The sequence below is a fragment of the Haplochromis burtoni genome, unplaced genomic scaffold (genome assembly GCF_018398535.1).
Source record: "Haplochromis burtoni strain Fernald_Lab_line unplaced genomic scaffold, NCSU_Asbu1 Contig_516, whole genome shotgun sequence".
Taxonomy (NCBI): Eukaryota; Metazoa; Chordata; class Actinopteri; order Cichliformes; family Cichlidae; genus Haplochromis; species Haplochromis burtoni.
In genome coordinates this window covers 300,456-323,575 of record NW_024582877.1, presented here as the reverse complement: position 1 = coordinate 323,575, position 23,120 = coordinate 300,456, and the positions used below count along the sequence as shown (strand labels likewise).

Here is a 23,120-nt window from a genome sequence, read left to right as displayed (position 1 = left end):
TGGGAGGTTCTGGAAAGCCCTGGAACTGAATGCAGTCCATCCCGTCCAAACCGCCGCCTCCTCTTCAGTCCCAGCGAGCTTGGACCAAACCCTGCACTACCTCCTGCACACTACCCTGTTTCCACAGCAACTGCAAACAGGACGAGGACAGGGTCCTGTTGAATACAGGGCTATGATTTCAACAGATGTCACGACACGCAGGCAACAGAAAGGCTCAGCTCTGGTCAGTTTATAGCGTGACTCCCCATGGAAACGATCCACGGGCAACACATTTTATATATTATCAGGGTTTCTTTTATGGGTCATCATTTTTAATAGGGCAAAACATGAAGAGGACCTCAGCTGGCTTAAAGTGTCACCACATAAAATTCAGGAAATCGATGCTACGCTGTATGACAACCTATTTAACCCTGCTGGTATTTGCACCCTTACAGCATGCCTCTGTATCCTCCTATTGTCCTGGCCATGCGTCATGTCCACAAAGCTAAAAGGCTGTTTCTCCAGTCTCTTGATTGGGCGACGACTTGGGATTGTTCTGGACCACAGTCAGGGGAAATGCTTGGGAACTCCACTTCCCAGCGTGAGAGGAGACCGAGAGCAGAACGGCTCCCGGGAGGCTCAGCCAGTGACCCCTCTGAGTGCAAAATATGCAGAGGTCACGGGGTTTCTATTGGGCAAGAGTTAAATCAGACTGACACCGAGCAGCAATAACCCTTGACTCAAGAGCTGCTGGGGAGACACGCTATTTATTTGCAGGCAGATAAATGTCAAGCAAACAGTGTTGAATTTTTAAACATGCCTTCAGCAGAAAACAATCTGTGATGTAAACTGAGCAGAGTGAGGAATTTCAGCTCAGTCAGAACACGGAGAGGAGATGCCAGAGGAGGAACGTTTTATATCTCTTCACAATCATCTAACAATTTGCACTTTTAGTGATTGGCAACCTTCACATAAATATTGTATTATAAAAGATCTAATCCAATACATCAAATATATAGTGGAATAAGCCAACGTTTACTTTTAAAATATGGGTTTAAGATTAGGCTTATGATCATATTTTAATTTCACTGATATTATTGTGACAGAGACGACAAGCTCTCACATGCTGAAATATGTAGTAATTATAATGTTTCAGTCTATCTAAACTTCAGTGTCTTCAACAGACACTGGACATGTTGCCTACAGTGGCAGGTATCTATATAAATAATGAACGTAGGATACAGACTAGAATATTTCAACAGTTCCATTCAGGATCAGAACTGAAGAAGCTTCCTGGATGAGAGGTGAAACGTCTTCAAGCAACTTAAAGAAGTCCAGACGCTTTAATGATCGTTATACCCAAAATACAATGAAATTATGTGCTGGGCCATTCAGTGTAAAGAAAAACAAGGAAAGCAATTCAAAAAAACTGAAAACATAAATGAAAGACAAAAGAAACGTCAGCCAGCTTAGTCATTTTCATGGATAATTGCACATTTCAGTAGTAGTTTAAAGTACGGTCCATGACTAATATATTAAAATATATTTACATACAAATACTTTTACTTAATACTGGTAGATATACTCAAATAAAGTGGTAACAATTCAGATTTTGCAGACACAAATGAGACTGTCAATAACTTTATAGCATGAGAAATGTCAGATGTTTTATAGGAAAGAAAAAAAATGTAATGTAAGTAACTTAAGTCATAACTTCCATGTGTTTCAGTGTAAAAATCGACAATATTTCCCCGTCACATTGTAGATAAGGTCATTTTTGTCTTATGGATCGATTTAGCTTCCTACTCTTTCTCTGTAATTATGCATTATTTTGGAATGCATGATTTTTGACAATCCGATTGCACTCTGATAATAACTTTGGGGTAATTTGTTTCTTCTTTCCTGTAAAACACCTGGTTAATGACTTCTTAAAATGAAATGCAGTACAATTATTTATTCTTTCCTGTAAAAACTTGAATTGTTACCCCTTTATTCTAGTGTAGCTACTGATAACTATCTGTAGGTAAATATAATTATATCATAATTTGACAAAAGTAATAAAATTCCATTTAATTCTAGGGGAATAAGAATCTCAATTGTGGGTCATATATTGCTGTGTTATTGTGTTGAAATATCTTATTCAGTTAACTGTACATGAAAAATAACAGTCTAAATGATAAAATAATGAACTGTAATACTATCAGGGGCTATTGTGCCTGTAGGAACTTTAATTTTGTTGCTATCAAGGTTGAATCTGAGATGAGTGGTGGTGTGTTTTTACTTAAGTAAATGATCTGAATATTTTCCACCACTCCTCAGGGCCAGAAATCGAAATATTGTTCTCTCCAGAGAAGCGTGCATAGTGCACAACAAAAAATACCAGAGCTCACTAGCCGATGCCGCATTTTCTGTCTATTAATTTGGATTAGAAATGAGTTAAGTGTAAATATCAAGACCTAGCTTAAAATTACAGCCCCTTTCTATATAAACATAAAAGAGTGGTCCAAGTTGATATTCTTTAATGTCTATTTGGATCCATGTGTGTCACTACCAATACAGGTAACTTTTGCAAAGGACTCTGAAGCATGAGCCAGACCACAGGCTTTCAAAAAGGTTTATTTTATTGTAATTCAGATCAGGGGGAGGGGGGGGGGAATCTCAGGTGAGCCTCTTTTAACAGAACAGAAATGGTCTTCTTCCAGACAGCAGAGATGAGAAATGGATTAATTATGGCCAGAGTAGTACTGAGGGTTTTTTTTTAGCAGCGATTTTGATTTGAGTACTTGAGCTTTTTTCTTTCTTTCTTTTCCCAGAACAGGCAGAATAGGGAGTTTTTTCAGGAAATACAGGAAGCAGTGGAGGATATGGAGGCTGTTGAGTTTCAGGTAAGTGAAAACATAACATGCCAGCTCAGGATTGCAGGTGAGTATTTTCCAGTAGCCCAGGGAGGTCTCAAAGGGTCTGGTGGCAAAGTAGTAGTAGTATGTTTGGCGCACTTGATCCAGGGTAACTGTGAACTCCAAACAGAAGGATTTAGGAAAAAAACACATTGTAAAGCAGCGTCCAGGTCCTCGCCATTATTTGTAGGATGAAACCCAGAGGTCAAACTCAGAATAGCTCTAAAGGCTAAAGGAAAGACTCTCCACACCTAAGAAATTAACTGAAGTCCTCTAATGTCTATGTAACTGGTAAACATGTTGAACTAGGAAGTTACTCGTTTTAGTGGAGGCTGAAAGTTTATTTAGAACAAAAGATGAGCCGACTTAGAAGATTTGTCCAAGTTTATTTTTATAAGACCAAATCACAAACAGCAGTTGCCTCAAGGCATTTTATATTTTAAGGTAAAAACACTAAATTAACACAGAGAAAACAGAAGACCCCAACAATCAGATGACCCCCTCAGAGCAAGCACTTTGGCGACAGTGGGAATGGTGGTAGGATTGCTTTAGGTTCCAAAAGTTTAGCCTCTGGACAAAACTTTCATAAGAGGGCATCAGGTCTAATTCTGCAAGAACCAGGGGAGTAGGTAAGGTTAAACCTGAAGTGACCAAAAAACAGAGACCACCTTGCCTGTCTGGAGTTTAGTTGTCTGGCGGATTGCAGATAGGAACGATTTCAACATTTGACCACTGCCTCCACTCCACAGCTGACAGCTTGCAGGTCCCAATATTTTTGCTTTGCTCAGCAGAAGTCCGATGTTGTGAAAGGAAAGAGCAGGAATGTAACTTACCGTGTGGGCCTAACCACACCAGAGTCAGAGGCCTCCACCTCCACAATGAACTGTTAAATTAAGCCATTGGTTCCCAAAGTGGGGGGCTGGGCTGGGCTGTCCAAATCACAGACAAACAGTATCCCACAGTTGTTTATGTTTTTAAACCTATTTTGCACAGAGAGACATTTTTTGAAAAAATTGATAGCAATGTGGAATATTATTACACAGTAAAGAAAAAAAAACTACACGTAAAATAATTACACCATAACAATGTTTTTTTTTCCTGTTATTTAAAAGAGGTAGCAGTTTATTTTATTGCAACCTGTAAATTATTGCAGTTTACTTTAATTTGTTTAATTGTTTACAGAAAGTTTGAGGTGTGAAATATAATGCAATGGAGTTTGAAAACAACATCTGCTTCAGTGGAAAAGAAAAACGTTTTTGAGGTGATGCGAGTTTTGTGACGGGAGCATCAACCTTACTGTAGTTCATGATGAATCATTGGCAGAAATAAACAATTCTTAGGAATCAGTGCGAGTGCGATTACTGCACAAATGAACCAGAGTTTGATTAAAATGAACTAAATGCCGTAGGTTCAGGAGTGACACCCACCATGTAAGATATTTTAGTCTGTCATCAAGAATGGAACAGAAAGACAAAAAAATCCCACCAGTTGCCCGAGTCTCGGGAGTCTCTGGATCAGAGTGATGTAGTTGGTTCTGTTATGGGAGCCTGAGGTAAGTTTGCATGAACTGACTGAACCATGCTACACCACTAACCAAGGTGTTCATGGGTAACTTGGTGCTACCAAAAAGGGCTTGATCATATTGGCCAAGCAACATGCGTTGATTAGATATCATATGTGTGGCTGCAGAGTCCGTTTGGTTAGATTGTTCTGTCAAAATCAAACAAACAAGCGAGTTTTTCAAAGGACTCTGAAGCAGGACTTAGATCACAGTGCTCAGTTTTAAAGGGTTTATTTTACTGAATTCAAATCAACTGAGGGAGACTCTGTAGTTGGAAAAATCTCAGGTGACTGTTCACTTAATTGGAACGTTCTTCTCCCAACGAGGAAAAATAGATTAGTTTTAGCCAGAGTTGCACCAAATAATATTTTCTGCCCTCAGTTAGACCACAAGGTAGAACCAGCCCAGACGCCACCTGAAAGTGCAGAAAAGGGGAAAGGCTACAGAGAGAGAAAAAGGGAGAAAAAAAGCCAGCCACCCATGGAGTGTGAGTGCTTACTGCTACTGGGTTCACATTGAAAAGCTCAGTATAAGCAACACATGTTTACACAAACACAGGAAACTAAGACAGTGCTGGTTGTCTTGTTGTTGAAAAAACACATTCATTTATCTTTGTATTGCCATGTTTCAACATGAAAATCACACTCATATGTATGCAGATCACTTTCATAACCCACCAGTGGAGGTCACTGTTCTCCTGCTGCACTTCCTGTGAACTTATGGACAGGAAGGCTGCAGGACCTATAGGTCCTCAGGTCACAGTGTGGAGAGATTTGGTAGTAAGGATGGATCAGACACAGTGTGGTCTACACACTGGATATAAAGTCAAACACACCGATAATACAACTACAAGACACGTACGTGTAAGTGAATATAATACGGCTGATAATCACAGCACAAGAAGTGACTGAACTATGTTAGCAACGTATTCAGTTTGGATTTTAAGACTGATGCTATGGTTACAGTCTATCTTGCTATTCTACATGCGTTTTTCTATTTCTAGACTAAAACCACTTGAAAGTGTTGCAGATGCTCATGATCAAAAGCTTAAACCAACAAATTTGCTTTGATCATAATGCAAAGACATGCGGAGCTCTTACTATTCAGACCACCAGTAGAGTGTGCGGCTGTAAAAACATGGCAAAATGGCATTTAATCCCACAGACATCCATTACGTAGTACCTTTGCAACAAACAAACTTACCAAAATCTAATTATTCGACAAAAAAGACAAAGAAAGATAAAAAGAACAAGACATGCAAGGAACAATATGTCAGACATATGTTACAAAGATACATGCTAAAGATGAAAGGATTTTCAAAGAGACATATTTTAATCACAATGTACAAATATATTAATGAAATAAGACTCACTTTTTTACTTTCTTGTTGTAATTTCTCTGTTCCTAAAGTTGTGCTATTTTCATTGAAAAATATCGACCAAAACAAGAACGTGGGGCACTGTCAGGCTGTATAAAATAAAATGCAGCTAATTCCTCTTCAAATTCAAACAGCTGTTTCCAGTTATTTTGATTGATTAGACATCTGGTCAGACTGAAATGTGAAGAAAGAAAAATAATGTGAAGAAAGTGTATTAATGATGATATTGGTGTTATTTGTCCCACCTTAACAGGTGCAACAAAGCTAACAGGAGGGTGAGACATCAGCCAATCACAGCCACACCCACACACCCTACACAAGAGGTTTACTCGGGACAGAACAAAAAAAATGCTTTAACAGCTGAAATGAAGACAAAATGAAAATTGATGTTGACCTTACTTACACAACTGGAAGTGAAAAAAAGTTGGTTCAAATTCAAGTGCAATGTTGCCGTACTTTACACTTTATTATCATTAGCTTCAAAATGTGATCTAAGCCTGCTGTTAGAGCACCAGGTTAAAGTACAAGTATAACCAACCTGGGAGTTGATTCACTGGATGACATTACCAATGCATACATACCCATCCATTTCTGATTTGGTAATAAAGATTAGACTAAAGTTAGGAAAAGATCATCTTTTTGGCTGAAGTTGCTGTGGACATTTTTCCCTGTTAAACCACACTATCCTTCTAATTATATCCAAGAGGTGCCAGTGCCTGAGCACAAAAGTACAAAAGCTGAGTAGTGAAGGATGTTTCACTGGAGGGTATTTTGAAAGAAAGCAAATGAAATCCATCACCCATAAACAAGTTCAACACCAACATTTTTGCAACTCATTGAACAACATTTCTGCGTTATGTAATAGTTTTTTTTCTAAAGCTGTTGCAAATCAGTCCTGTATGAACGTAGCTTCTAAGAGACAGTGTTGTAAATGAAACTATCATTGATCCACTATGAAAATAATGATGATGCTGAGCAGAAATCAGACCGATGGCACTGGATTAGGTGTTAATGAGATTTACCAGCCCTAACACGTTGACTTGCATTAGTCAGAAAACAAGTCGGTCCCCCGTATGGTAAGTCGACGGAACAAATTCTCTGGGAATCGTCCAGAAACCCCCAAGAACCCAAAGGGAGAAGGAAGCCGTTAAATCATAAAAGGTTGACTTCACTCTTCTGAATGATTTGCCTTATTGAAACAGCATGTTGAAGCTGGACCATCAGAGGGATGCTGGAGTGATGCAATACGACCAGAGCTCTTCCACAGCGACTGGACCAGGCCTGCAGCATTATGTGCTATAGTGTGGAGCAGGAAGTGTAGTGTGCAGGGTGGTTTTGGTTGGGCGGTAGGTGGGCAGGCGATCAAATCGAACAAATAAAAAATCACTAATGGGCCGGTTCACAAATTGAGAAGTCTGGAGTTGTTCCCCGCCTGGCAACCATTCCCACTCGTTTGGAGATGGTGAGGAGTGTGAAGGGGGTGAAATGAAGGAGGGCGTTTACAAATTTAGTCTGGGAGGAAACGAGCTTAGCACTGCGGCTGGCTGAAGCCGGTGCCGCTTTTGGTTTTGGCGGTTGTACTGGGTCCAGATCTAAATGGAGGTTTTAGTGTGGCGACCCCGGGCTGTTTGAGGTGTGGTCTGACTGGGTGCGGGGGCCCTGCACAGCATCACACACGTCTACTCAGGCTCCAATTCCTTCAAGCTGGAGGCAAAGGGGAACCATCACACCAGGCATTTCCAACCAACCCCCCCATTATAGATGATGATCTCACCCCGGCTGTCCACAGCCATTACAGACACAGAAAATGGCCACCTAAGAGCAGCAAGTGAGTTAGATGACACCATTAGAGGAGCATAACAGACTCTAGAGACACATTTTTGGCAGAGGCATTATCATCAGCGCTGTGTTATGTTTGAAATAACACCTTTTCGGGGGGAGAAAATGAGCCTGTTTTTAGCTTATGTTTTGAATCTATCAGATTAATTTTGTACATTTTTGTCAAAGGAGCCAAATAATTTTTTCAAACAAAACAAAAGTAACAGGAAAAAGTGGAGTGTGCGAATGTTCCCGGCAGCAGTAATATTAAAAAAAATACTTTGAAAGTAAAAAGGTTTATGTTTAACAAGTGCATTTTAAGCAGAAAAACCTTCCTTCTCAGAGTTTAAACAAAACATTCTTTCCCCATCATGTAAACAGAAATGTGTCGAATCTCATACGAGTAAAAGCACAAATGTACTTTGCCCATCTCAAGCCAGAGTTAGTCAGATTGAAAATGACAAAATGATTTTAAAGCCATCACAGGTTTTTCTTTATGCTGTCTCACTGTCACTCCCTGAGAGGGCTGCCGTTCCCTTTATGCAATTGAGCTGTAAACGGAGACAACTTTTACTGTCTCTCTTCATCATATATCACTGACATCCCGCGATCCTGCATACGGACAATATTCCTGACAACTGCTGTAAATCTGCGGCTGAAGCTTGAAAGGAAATGAGCAGCGACGACAGCTTCCACACCACCCGCATACATTCATCCCGACACAGCCACTGTCCCTGTTCTGTTATTACTCACAAAATCAGCTCAGTGTGATATGGTATTTGTCAACGAAGCTGTAGCACATTTAAGTATTGTCTCCTTATTAAGAATCGGAGTCCTAAAAACATGTTCAAGTTAAGGAGCCGGACAAAAATGAGTAAAAACTACTTGCTGCTACTAATTTTAAAGTGATTTTCTATTGATTGCAATCATGAAAATTGCTTGTCTTCTAACACATTTAATGCTTGCAATTGTTTTAAAAGAGCTAATAATAAATTTTCTTTTTAAAAAAATCACTGTACTCACTCCATCTTGGGTCAGGAGAAATCAGTGTTCTAACTTCTGCAGGTTTCTACTTATTTACAAAGACACTTCAGTTATCACGTCTGTTGGCTGCACGCTTTAGAGGCTCACTGAGTGTTATACACTCTGAAGTGTTTCCATATTAGCCGGAGACTAAAACAAGAGGAAAATCTTTAATACTGATTACGCACACACTGGGCCTTTTTAAATGCTCATATTAGACTCTGAAGCCGAGAGAGCTGGCATCAAAGCTTTTCTGTAGTGAAGCATATTACACATCCGGGCCCGTTAAATTTGGGGATTTGAGTGCAGCAAGTGGCAGCAAGAATAACTGAAAGGATTTAGTTTTATCATAAAGTCTGGTAAGCTGGTGTGCCAGCAGATTTCTTTTTAAATGCAGTATATAAATATATAGTGTTTTGTAACACACTCTAAAGTTGCTGCATGTGGACATACAGGCAGCAATTATAACTTCTCCTAAAAAAGATATTTTACATTATTACGTCTGTGTTTTTCTAATTTGTGTTTGAACACGTGAGCCCCATAACGACATATTTGTTACATATTAACAAATATATAAACATCTTTGTTCACTTCCAGGTGCCATATAAGGCTAATTTACATGCTGAATAAAGGAAATATGAAAACATACAGTTACCCTTCTCTCATTTTTTCATTTCTTTAATGCGTATAAAACACTTTCAACACATTATTTCTTTTATGGCTCTGTTGGATTTTTGTTGTTAGCTCTGTTTGCTTTTGATCATATCATTGCTTGTGTGCTTATCCGTGTAGTACCTCTGTACTGGCCTATTTGCATTTCCAGTTGAGATTTTTCTCTTCCAGGCTCTCAGGGGCTTTTAAATCCAACTACACAACTTCCTTCTATTCTTTTCTTCTAATTTTTGCTCTGTTTTGTGTTTTGCCTACAAGAAGAAAAAAAAAAGAACCCTTAGAAGTTTTAATAACATGTTAAAGAAATGCAGATATACTTTTTCACTGTTTTATCTTTTGGCTAAAACCAGAACTTTCACTGTTGCTGGCTGGTAACATTTCAGCAATTAGACAAAGTTTGGTAATTTAGCAGCAAATGACGATGTTAACTTTAAACACCATCACACACTCCTTAAATTAGTGTAAGAAAAGGAGTAAAGTGGTAGTTGCATGTTTGTTTTGGTGACGGTGGCACTGAGCTGTGGTTGCTGTAATCTGTCCTGCCTGTGGGACTGACTGACAGCCACAGGTTGAGCAGCAGGTCTTTTACCTTCAGTTTCTGTCTACTGTAGAGAAAACATGCTGTCCCGAGCCCCGCTTTAAGATCATTGCAAACACAGCCTCTTGGTAGCCTCTTCTTTTGAACTTTTTATGCTTTACACACACACACACTCGCCTTAAAACGTCATGTCACATGTCATCACATTAAAAGTCAGACAAACATGTGCTTTTGGAGGCCAACACAGGTAGCGGGGGATTTACAGCACCACGGTTTGTGCCAGTATTCAGAATATCATCAAATGGGGCCATTTTTATTTCCAAATAAGAGTTGTTGTTTTTTTTAATTTCAGAGTTGAAACACATTTGAAAATGCATTTAAACCATCATGCAACACTGAAAATCTTCACTGAATACAAACTAATGACGTTTACTTTTAGGGTTCGGTGCTCTTAAAGGCACAATATGTAACCAGTGTCAGGGATTACATTTAATTTAAAAAAAGAAAAGCTAATTAAATATATATAAATGTCTGAAATATTTAATTGCTTTTATGAGGGCAATAAGACTCTTTGATCCTTCTTTTTTAACAATAAAAGATGTCGGCTTTAACTATGAGTGTATCCCTATTTTACACACCAACACTCTCGCACTTATTCACACACTAGAACATTTTGCCTCATAAAGCTCACAAGGGCCAAAGACTCGGACCGACTGAAAACACCCACGCCACAGGCCATCGGTGCAGCGAGACCAGCAATAGGATTGGAAACACGTGTGTATTAATACCTGCTCAAGACCCTGAGCAAATATATAGCCTGGGCTAACCTGCTAATAGCCTTAATTTGTAAGATAAACAGTAGAAGAGTTTGACACTCACTCACCTAAGGTGCCTTTCCTCTGCTGCGCTGCCTCTGCTGCCTTCAGAGGCTTTGGAGGGACTGGGGGGGAGCGACAGCGGCAAAGTTACAGCCTGCCTCCGCCATGCTATCTGTTAAAGTAATTTTCCCTCAAAGAGGAATTAATTTCCTTTCTCAGGCGGCTCACAGAGCCCCATGGCACAGCCTGACTGGATCCCCAGAGCGTGGAGTCATCGTGACCGTCTCCCTCTAAAACCTGGCCGAGCCATGAAAGCTCTGAAGCAGCTTTGACTTTTAATTTTGTTTTATAGATTATATTGATTTAATTTATACTGCGGGCAGTGTGCAAGTGTGCTTTTGAGTTTTAGAAAACAGAAGTAGGAAGGAAAGGAGATATCTATCAGAAGATTATTCATCTGTATTTCACCGAAAATGTAAAACCCTTAAGTTACAATTTAATTCTATTATATGATTACATTACATAATAGATGTTACATTTTAAATTACATGACTAAGAAAATTTTATTGCATAGAACCATTTTTATAATTCCCCCATTAGGTCAATACCATACAGCTACAAATCATTATTATGTCTCATCTTTTTCTTCCAAGACTTTCTGTCTTAAATGAGGTTGACAGGAGAAAAATAAATGAATTTTATTTGATTTTATTTGAGCTTTAGTTGAGCTCTGGATATGAATAATTAGAGAAAATAAAAGAAACCAGTGACACATTCACAGCTGTTTTCCAGCTGCTATTTTTCCCCTACTTCTCACAAAGAATGACTTTTCTTTTATAGCCAAACAAATTTAAAGAGAGACACTAATGTTAGGAGCAAAGAATTTATGAACAACTTTCCTTCTGTTCATTTCCTTTTCTACACTCGAATACTCTCCACATATATATATATATAATAATATATATATATATATATATACATACTACAACATATATATATATATATATATATATATATATAATAATAATATATATATATATATAAATAAATGTATATATATAGAGAGAGAGAATTTGTTACAAGCATAGTTTATACAAAAACAATGTGTTGGCATCTAAAATTGTAGACAATAGCATTTCCACATTTGCCACGGCAATTATTGGTGATAAAAAAATAGTGGAATAAAGTTTGTTATTTCAGGAAGCAGATTCGTGACCTTCATGACCTCGTATCAAAAGTCGAAATGTATCCATATCGGTTTAATGATGTGTTTCATTTCAAAATGAGATAAACACCATTTCCAAAAAAAAGTCACATTCACAAAATGATTGGTTACACTACATTAAAAAGGAACCGTGGTCATTCTAAGTCTAGCATGGGCAAAACGTTAGCCTTCCTTTCACTCAAACACTTATTTTGGAACTAAACTTTTCATATTTGTTGCCAATAAGTTGCAAGTCTGCATCACAGTGACAAAATAGCTCTGTTAACAGCACATGATCGTGATAGTGATGGTTTAAAGTGACCTTTAATGGACGCTACAAGCATCCTGCCCGCTACCACCAACTTTTGACAAAGATGGGGTGACACGCTGAGTTAACCCCTGACACCTCTCCTTCGATCTCTCTTCACACTCTCTCCCTTCCCCTCATACGACCTCCCTCTCCCTCCCCCAGCCCCACCCATGAACCATTAAGGCTGTTTTCTTGTAGGAAAAAAAGATGGCCACCCGAGGTCAGATCCAAGTCCAAAATAAATTGCCTTCTTTCCTGAGGCTCAGCCATTTTAATAGTACAGATTTATTATGCTGTGCTTTTTGGAGGGTGATCATATGTATGTGGTCAGTAGCGCGTATGCAGTCTATGACCCAGCCTCCCTCTCACGTTACACCCTATTTATAACATCCCCTGCGCTGGCTCCCCTCGTTCTGCAGTTCCTAGGAACCTCCTTCTGCTCCCAGCCTCGAGCTCCAGTCCCGTGTTCCTCCTGACATCTGAGAGGCTCAGCTGCAACTTGTCCTGGGCTAACTGTTTATCCTGTACAGCCTGGCAACTGGCCGCATGCTCTGGATTACCACAGGACACCCATTTCAAAACACATTTTACTTGCTGCTCTGACTATTTTTTTGTAACTGAAGAGAAAAGTTTTGGGATAGTCAAGGGAGAAAGGGAAGCATCTTGGATATGCGCTTGTGATCTTTCTGTTTTTGGTTGATTTAGTAACATTGCCTCTTACGCTTGCCCTTCTCGCCTTTCCTGGAGGGCCGTGTGTGTGTTTGCACACAATGGATCACACACTGTTCGGCTGCCTGCGGAGCCCCCACGCCCCGGCGCAGGCCCTACATCCCGCCTTCACCCAGTCTCCCCTGGCGCTTCACGGACGCTCGGACCACGTCTCCTACCCTGACCTGGCCTCTTCGTCGTCCTCCTCCTCTACCTCCTCACCCTCGCCCTGTATCATCTCCAGCTACCCGGGTGACGACAGCCTGTTTCCTGGGCAGCACCACCACCACCCTCACCGCGGCCACCTGCCCTCCCAGCAGCATCACCACCCACCTCAGCACCATACATCTTGGCATATCCCGCAGATGCCGTCACCTGGCAGCAGTACTCGCCACAGTCTTTGCCACCCACACTCCCACTCATCCCACGACAATGGGCCCACGCCTTCAGACCTGGGCCACCCCGGTGGGCCCAGTATGTGCGCCAGCACCCCCAGTCTAGGCAGTGGCAGCACCCCTACAGGGGCCTCTTGTGTGCCTGCAGACTTTGGCAGACAGACTTTGTCACCTGCTGAGGCCGAGAAGAGAAACGGCAAGAGGAAAAGTGACAGTTCAGGTAAGAGAAGCTGGGATTTTCTGAAGCGAGAAGTGAAGCAGTTCTAAAGGCAGAGATTTCATTTGTGTGTTTTTTAAAGCTAACACATTGCACAACCCGAGACTTCATGTAAAATACATTGGAGGCATTTCTAAAATCTCTTTGTTCATTATTTTACTTGGATAAACATTTTAACATAAATATCAGCGTTTAAGAAATTCCACACAGAGCTCAAGAATAACAGAAACATCTGTACACATCACTCTAAATCATTCAACAGCACGACTGTTGGGAATTCTGCAGCTCTGATACAAAAACAAAAAAACGTCTGGAAAGCAGTTTGTAGGTGCCGGCTGACACGCAGCAAGGCAGGAGGCGACAGGCGGACTGAAGCGTGGAGCAAAGGCCACATCATAAGTGTGCGGGCACATCTGACTACTGGCATGTTTTGTTTAAAAATCACATCTGGTTTGTTGCGACACTTTTTAGAGAGCTGAGAATAAAGAGGGCAGTAAAGAATTAATGTCATGGATTGTAAAAGACTACACCGGTGCCTCATGGCACACTAAACAACCGGGCGGACGCAAATTGTTTTCATTTACTAAAAACTGCAGTTAAAAGAAATCGCAGGTTTACTGAAGTAAAATGAAAGTGAAAATATTTGAGTGTCATGTTTAACAAAGGCCAAGTTTAGATAGGGAACTTCCTACTGTTACAAAATGAATGTAGCTAATCATATTAATATTTGATCTTTTTTCATTGATTTTAAATTATCTTATTATCACAACAAAAAAAAAAACACCACTTAATTCCTATAAAATTTAAAAGACCATTACAAGTTTCCTTTATTTTTATCTACAGGCAGTTGTATGTTCAGTACAGTAAAGGTCCCGAGGGCAGTGAGCTTTAACGACACCTTTTTGTTAAATTTTACATTTGTGATTCTCCCAAAAATCACCCTTGAACTATGCATGTATAATCATTTTATTGTTCTTAAATCGGGCCTCATTCATACAAATGTATTTAAAAATTCAAAACCACAGATAATTATAAAAAGCACACTTCTCACAAATCATTAATAAATAAACACTTTTTTAATACAATTTTTAAATTGATGCTAAACCAGCTGATGACCTGCAAAACCTTTGCAACCTGCAGGCACCACAATAATCAATCACACAATGACAAATGGCCGGGGTCGGGTCGCAAGAAATCTCACTAGCAAAGTGATATCAGTGAGAGTTTCTCACAGAAAGTCTGCTTGCCAGTTTGTTTCCATTTGAGGATTGCAGCCTGTCATTGCTAATCCTGCACCCTTTGGATAAGGTCTCTGTACTCACAGTGCATCATCCGCAGTTGACCGGTGATATTCCCACATCTCCACAGGATACTTGGAGAGTGTGTTTTTTCTCCCTCTGACTGGTTGGGTGTTGCTGTAGCTGACAACAAGTTTATATACCAAAAGTTGGGGAAATATAACAGGATTAACTTCAGACTGACTTTAAATAATAATACAAAACAAAACACCACTGGCACTAATTTAGTTTTCAATCCAAATTCTGCAGTGATTATTAGAAACTCCATAAGTGAACTGAAATATTTGCCATTTTACAACATAAAAAGACAAAGATTTCAACGTTTTATTTTCCTTTGCACTAAAATGTCCAGTTGTCCACATGCAAAATGTTGAAATAGTACATTTAACCCATTAATTCATTACTCTACCTCCTACTCCCTTTCCTCTTTTGTCAAATCACTGGAAAACTGAGCCCTTGCCTCCAGATCCCACTTCCTCTGCAACAATAGTCACTGCATACTCATTACATGTGCAGTGCATTCTCCCAATGCTAACACCAATCACGCTGATTATTGGGGCTAACTAGGCTGCTGACTCAGTCAGCTGTCTAAATATCAGAGCGCTGCCTGTTGCATGAGATAGAGCTCTGATTAGGTTTCACCATCTGGACGAGAAACTTGAGCGAAACCTGAATTTAGATACAGAAATAATAACAAAACCCGAGAGCTCACTTCCATGCTAGAGTTTACCCCCTTTTTTGCTCAAATATGAAGCTTCTCGGCTTTCTGTCTTTAATACCCAACTGTGAATGTTTCCTTAAGGAAGGACGGAGGGTCAGCTAATGAGATGAGTCCGTGTGTCTGGTTTCTGGGGAACCTGCAGCAGACTTTCAGCTGCAGTGACGGCAGAGGGCCTTTGCTGAGTTTCTCGGTCACATTTGCACAGTACTGTCAAGGGAGTGGTCGTCCTTTAAAAGTTACTAGATTTTCTGTGGGGAACAATAAAAGGTGCTTCAAGTCTTATTTTGTTGAGGCAGAGTTGTAAAACAGACGAGTGAAGTGCCGAAGGCGTTTTGCTGGCATTCAAAATTTCTTTTAAAGCAGTTTAAGAAAAACATTGCGGCATCGTTGATGTGTTTGAATTCTTTTTTGTGCATAAAAATAAAATTTAAAAAAATAAATAAATTTTTCAGTAAAGGGAAAACAACCAGTGCTTATGTTCCCAGCATAAGAAAAATAACCCGATCATTATTTTATCCATCCAATCTTACATTATTTTGTAAAAGTGTCACTCCTGTAATGCGCTAAGTTCATTTGGGAACCCTCAACGATGTGCCCTGTCTGGGTGCATGTATTTTTCTCATATTATTCCTGCTTTTTTGTGGAGAGATGAAAGTTACAGGGAGAACCTAATTGCTGTGGTGTAGTGGCTGGGTCATAAAAGCTCGCCGCTTGTTTCAGCTCCAGGCCTATTGGTCTGGAGCAGCTGGCTCTGTTATACTTTTATTTCTCTTTACACAATGTCTGTGTTTACCAGAGAGAGTGGATGAACACATCTGAAAGGCCTGCTTCAATAAGACACACACTGTAGCAAAAGGACTGAAATTACAGAGAGGGAAAGGCAAGGTCAAGGGGGAGCTGGACACAAGTTGCGGGTCAAGCAATGATCGGTTTCATTTCATAAAACCCGTGAGGGAATTCTTGCAGTCTTATATATGTTTTGTTTGTCCTTGGCTCTAAAACTGTGTGACTACCATACAAATATAACTTTTGTAGGGCAGTTTCAGTTTACCTCTCATCTTCTCTTCAGACTCAAGGGAGTTATTTTGCTTGAGAAAATATACACTTAATTAGAAGGAAGATTCTCTTTATGACAGGAAAACAGAACCAGCAGGGGTCCCCGATGGGACAAATCTGAGTTAAAGTTGAAGTTTCCTCTCTTATGTGGCTTCACACTTTGCACCGTTTGTGAGTCTGGCTCTGAGCTGCACGCCTATTTACAGTTTGGCTTGACGTAGACCTGCTGGATTAACACACACGACAGAACAGGACCGCAGATGAATTAGCATGCAATCGCTGCTGCCTTCAACTGCAATGTGCAACTGAAGCGTGTCCAACAGAGAAACCACAAAGACTGCTCACAATAGGAAAATTTTGGAGGGCAAATGAGCCGTATGTGTTTTCTTCGGAAAGTTTGTGGAAATACCAAAACAAAAAGTATTTTTCTGGCATGATGAATTAAAGTGGAGATGTCACAAGCTAGGAATTTATATTTTTTTAAGGAAGTGCATAATTTGTTCCAAGTTCCCACTTTGCCCATATTTGTATTACTGATACATGCATTTTTGAAGACGTTCATTTGCAGCTTCCTGGATTTTACATATCTAACATCTGATCTTATGACTGCAGTATATTTGCTTTCTGAAAACTGCAAACTTAATGGCAATCAAAAGACACACAGTTGAAAAATAATAGGATCAAAATAAATGCAAATAGCAGCACTTCAGACACTTTTTCCTTTCCTGATATAAAATTTAAAGCTGGAGCAGCAGACTTCTTCAAGCCAAATTACATCCATGTTGACAGTAAAAGAGCCAGCCTATTGTAATAGCACAGCTGCCGTCGTGCAGACACACATGTGTTGCCGCCCATGAGTCCTTCCAGCCACTTAAAGTATTCATAAACAATGTCTGAACAATAAAGTGTGACTGACAGCTCTCACTGTTTCTCTTACTTTGCCCCTTTTCTCCCCCTGCTGATTTGCACCTGCCACGTAACATTTGCCTTATTTTTATTTTTGCTGCATATAAATCTGCTCTGAGTGCAACACAAACCTGTGTGGTGTTTGGTTTCAGAGTCCCAGGATGGGAATTACAAGTCAGACGTGAGCAGCAAGCCCAGGAAGGAGAGGACGGCATTCACCAAGGAGCAAATCCGAGAGCTGGAGGCAGAGTTCGCCCACCACAACTACCTAACCAGACTAAGGCGCTACGAGATTGCTGTCAACCTCGACCTCACTGAAAGACAAGTATGTTCCTACCCACCACTGTTTGTTTTCCCCTGGGTTTAGACATTATTGAACCCCCCCACCCCCCATTAGCACATTAATGCCATGTTGTGAAAACAAAGGCGGCCTCGGGACGACGAGGAGGCTTTTCAGCTTGCTACTGTGTTTTTGTAACTTCAGTGTGAGGGCTATTGTACTCCAGATGTGGCTGTATGAAGGGACTATCATATTCCAGATGTTCCTGACTATTCTTTCAGGCCATCCACAGTCAAGACAGGGAGACGGGTTTAAGGAAGTGCTGTCTAGCAAGTCACTTCCTCTCTCCCACTGCCCCTGCAAATACAAATTGGTCTCTCAGCGTGGGCCGATTGCTGTAAAATGCAGGCACATGAAATAAATAACAGGAGACAAATGGTTGAGGGAAGGAAAAAGTGCAGTGTCTGTTGTTCTGTGACACCCGTTTGGAAGCTTTAACTCACACTTAGTTGACCCCATGCCAGCAATATTTTGCGTTGTGATAAGGTGTAGTTTGAATGTAAAAAACAGACGTATATATATATATATATATATATATATATATATATGTGTGTGTGTGTGTGTGTGTGTGTGTGTGTGTGTGTGTGTGTGTATCACACCGCATAATATTGCTGGCATGGGGTCAACTTAGTGCGAGTTAAAGCTTCCAAACGGGTGTCACAGAACAACAGACACTACACTTTTTCCTTCCCTCAACCATTTGTCTCCTGTTATTTATTTCATGTGCCTGCATTTTACATCAATCGGCCCACGCTCAGAGACCAATTTGATAGCATGCATTTATAGCGTGCATGTTGGTTAAATTCCAGAGCTTAGTGGAACACATTAATGATTTTAGTTCCACTTACTCTTACTGCTTTCACATATAAATATGTCAGCTACAAGAAAGTAAAAAAAGTTGCACTAAAATGTATAATAGATTAAGAGGTGATTTGTTAGGGAGGAAAAGAAAAGATTAATCTTAAATTGATTTAAGATTAAATCAAGGAAAAGTCTTGATTTACGACCCTGTCCCCCCCATTTAGAATGTAAATAAATACATAATTAAATGCAAATAATTTAAAAGATATATTTAAATACAAAGATTACAAAAGCCAATAAATAGGTGTGTCAATCTATTTGAGAATCATACATTTTTAACATCTAATTTCATTTTAATTTGATGCCAAAAACACAGTAAGAAACTGGAACTGGGACATGTTTCCCCTTGTTGCATCATCCCTTCATTTAACAACAATTGGTTTGGGAAAAGTGTTTGGGAAAAGGTTTTTTCCCTCTTGCTTGTCATAGGATTTCAGCAGTTGAGCCTCAAATTTTTTTTGTTTGCTTTGTAAGCCACCGAATGTTTTAAGTGGGCGACAGGTCAACACTGCAAATAGGCCAGTGTAGCACCAACGGTCTATTACTGTGCACTGTAAATGTCCTCATTTAAAATGATGTTTTAATAAATTTAACCTAGTTTTTACTGGGCTGTGTGCATTACTTGCATAATAGAACACGTTGTTAAAAAGTTTCTACTTGACTTTTCTGAGAATGGAATATTTCCACGAGTGCAAAGGATCATGGGACTGTTAATGTTTAATTTAGTACTGTAGTGTTGTGATTATGTTTTTTCAGTCATGTGTTTAGACTTTGATTCTTGTGGATATCTGATGTGGTTTCCAGGGTTTGTGCTTCAAAGGACAGTGTAAAGGTTTAGCTATTAATAGGATGAGACGGTCAGTGATGCTGTTTAACTGTGCGATTTTGTAACTGTGTGGTGTGTGGGGCAGAAAAAACACACTGATATCTTTGTTTCTTAACATGTTATGCAAATAATGTGTAAAAGTACTTTTTTAAAATAAAGGACTTTACAAGTTTTATGAATATGCAAAACTACAGTTGTAAAAAAGTACATTTAACAAAACTGAATAGAGATTTGTTTGGTATATACTCACCAACCACTTTAATAAGCAGAGATTGTGGTCCATACTGACATGAGAGCATTACACAGTTGCTGCAGATTTTTCTGCACCACATACATGATGGGAATCTCCCATTCCTTCACATCCAAAAAAGTGCTCTCTTGAACTGAGTTCTGGTGACTATGGAGGCCATTTGAGTACAGTGAACTCACTGATATGTTCAAGAAACCAGTTTGAGATGATCTGTGACATGGCATGTTAGGGGCACGAAGATGGGTACGCTGGGGTCATAAAGGGATGGCCGTGGTCAGCAGCAATACTCGGGCATGTTGTGGTGTTTAGTCGATGCTCACTTGGTATGACGGAACTCCAAGTGTGCCAAGAAAGTTTTCCCTCACACCATTACAACACTACCGCCAGCATGAACTGTTGATGCAAGGGAGGATGAGCCAATCTTTTATGTTGTTTACGACAAATTCTGACCCAACCATCCAAATGTTGCAGCAGAAATTGAGACTCATCAGAACAGCCAATGTTTTTCCAATCCTGTTCTCCAATTTTGTTTCCCGTTCTTTGGTGACTTGTAGTGCATTCAGAGAGGCTCTTCTTCTTGTTCTTCTATCAGCACAAAACTATCTGGCCATTCTCTTCTGACCTCTGGCATCAACAAAGCAATTTTTGCCAAGAGAACTGCTGCTCTTTGGATAGCTCCTCTTTTTCTGACCATTCTCTGTAAACCCTAGAGATGGTAGTGTGGGAAAATTCCAGCAGATCAGAAGTTTCTGAAATACTCAGACCAACCCATCTGGCAACAATAACCATGCCACATTCTGAGTCACTTAAATCACCTTTCTTTGCCATTCTGATGGTTGGATTTAACTTCAACAGAGCTGCTTGACCACGCCCACAAGTCTAAATATATTGAGTTGTTGCAATGTGATTGGCTGATGAACATTTGTGTTAACAAGCAGTTGAGCTGGTGTACCTAACAAAGTAGACAGCTACAGTGTATATTGAGTTTATATGAAAACGTAGTGAAATCTTTGAATCCCACTAAATGTGGTGATTGTAGACTTTCAGAGTAATGTGCTTCTCAGGCTGAAAGCAAATGTAAATTGTAACATGAATGTGAAATGTACCATGCTCTGCTTTTCCATCACATTTCAAAGTCGCAAAAACTCAAGAAAAGGTCCAACTTTTTTTCAGCCTTCTCCAAGACTATCGCAATTAATCTTTACGTGGCTTTACAGAGCAGGAAATGTGTGTGAAATTTTGTCAGCTTATGCAGCATATGTTGTGTGTGACCTCAGTTTGGTCTGGGAAGTAGAGATAGTGAGGTAAATATTGGCAAAGCAATCAGTTCTTGATTTATGCTGTGTGTGCTGTTTGGGGAAATCTGATGGATGTTTTATGTCTTGCTATATTTTCAAAGATGGCAGCTGTAAAGCTCCAACGCCAATGCTTGACTGGGTTTAACAGAGAGTTTATTATAGATTGAGAGTAGATAAGAGAGTAGATTGTAGCTACACACCTAATTGCAATCATTAAATGTTGTAAACAAAAATGTGATATAAACCTAATCAAACTTTGAAGGTTTTCATTTTTATCCAGATTTGACTTGAAAATTTAAATTGCATGAACCAGTGCGTCTTGTCTTCTTTTGTACGTGTATTACATTAGTGCACCAGAGTGTTTCCAGAGAGGCCATTTCCAGAAAACCAAGTGCCCTATAAGTTCTCCCTATATGCTTGTTTCACACCTGTAGATTGACCTACCCAAACCTGAGTTCAGGGTCTTTGGTATTTTGTATAAACTGAGTGTCACTTTCAGTGTAATGTTAAGCAGTTCAGGTACACTGCAGGTGAGTCTGAATAGTAAATTTTTCTGATGTCTTGAGAATATTACTAAATAAATGCTGCTCAGCTTCAGTCCTTGTCCCTCTCCTGCTTTTAGCAAAGACCCCAAAGCCTGTGAAGAATCCGAGGTGGTGCTCAGTCCATTGTACACCCTTAACATTTAAGACAAACGTTTGTGCTGTCAACTAACTTCCTGACCATGTGACTGCTCACCCCCCTGGGAATGACACTCCCCAAAAATAAACCGCTTCCACCCTGCATGACAGGGACAAGCTCGGCTTCCCATCTCATCCTCCCCCTCCCTTCGAGCGCGTGTGTCGACACTAACGGAGCCACTGCTTCTATTTGACGTGTAAACCGTTTTAAGCAACAGCTTAATCATCAGTCTGAGAGACGTAAATACGGTCAGGGCTGTTGAGTCAGGGAAAAACAGGTAGACACCAAGTGCCAGATGTAACCGAACATCCATACATAATTGTTGGTGCAGAAATAGCTGCCAAACTTTAACAGAACGTTGCTGTCGAGAGCATTAAGGCTTCCTAATTACTTTTTGGTGATTTATGTTGAGTTGTGCAACGGCATTGATATTTTCTGTCTCCCTGCAGGTGAAGGTGTGGTTCCAGAACAGGAGGATGAAGTGGAAAAGAGTGAAGGGTGGCCAGCAGGGGGCAGCAGCTCGAGAGAAAGAACTGGTGAATGTGAAAAAGGGGACGCTGCTGCCTTCAGAGTTCTCTGGCATTGCGGCACTCCACCATTCGACGGACTCCTTAGCCAATGAAGACAGTCATGACAGCGACCAGAGCTCTGAGCATGCCCACTTATGATGCACACACATGCAACCCTGTGCCCCCAGAGCCTCCGCCTCAGGACTGTCCTTAGAAGGACTGCTGTTTGCTGATTCGCCATCGTCATACAACGATGCTAAAAAACATGTACAAATGTACAGAGGAATGATGTATAGTAGAGACGGAGTTGTCATGCAGGCAAAATGTAAATTTGATGAACTGAGCACATAAAAGGAGACGGTGCCATTGGTTTAGAAAGTCCTCAATAAATGCCAAAAAAGAGAAAAATATTATGAATCTGGAAATGTGAGATCATTGGTTATAGAATTCTTCTGGACAGTACAAACAAATTTGGAAATCATATTCATTTAAACATTCCATGTTTGCCTTGAGAAAAGCAGGCTGTGGCTTTGATTTGCACTGTTAAACATACAGTCTGCTCCTCAATCGGTTTCTACTGTAAAAACTGTAAATTAGAATGTAATGGAGTTATTGGTCAAATCAAGTGCCAGGAAATGAAATTTGCCTAGCTAATATAAATGATTTGTAAATAAATATCAGTATTGTTTTACCTTAACAACGATTCTATACCCAGACTATTCAGCTCGTGCAGTAATAAACACTGATGGTTCTTAAGCTGACACTTTTCTGCCTGGAGATGATGTTTTGCAAACAAATCTGAAACCCCCTTTTCAGGGTCTGTTGCAAATTGAATAAAAATTTAACCAGTGGTAAA

At 40.0% G+C, this 23,120-nt stretch overlaps 1 protein-coding gene across 1 annotated transcript; it reads left to right on the top strand.

Annotated features, from left to right (window-relative positions):
- Positions 1 to 12,532: 12,532 nt before the first annotated feature.
- Positions 12,533 to 23,120, top strand: meox2a (mesenchyme homeobox 2a). The gene is made up of 3 exons (XM_005947158.2): positions 12,533 to 13,521; positions 17,652 to 17,824; positions 22,205 to 23,120. The coding sequence occupies exons 1-3, from the start codon at positions 12,969 to 12,971 to the stop codon at positions 22,421 to 22,423; spliced, it is 945 nt and encodes a 314-aa protein (XP_005947220.1). The 5' UTR covers positions 12,533 to 12,968; the 3' UTR covers positions 22,424 to 23,120.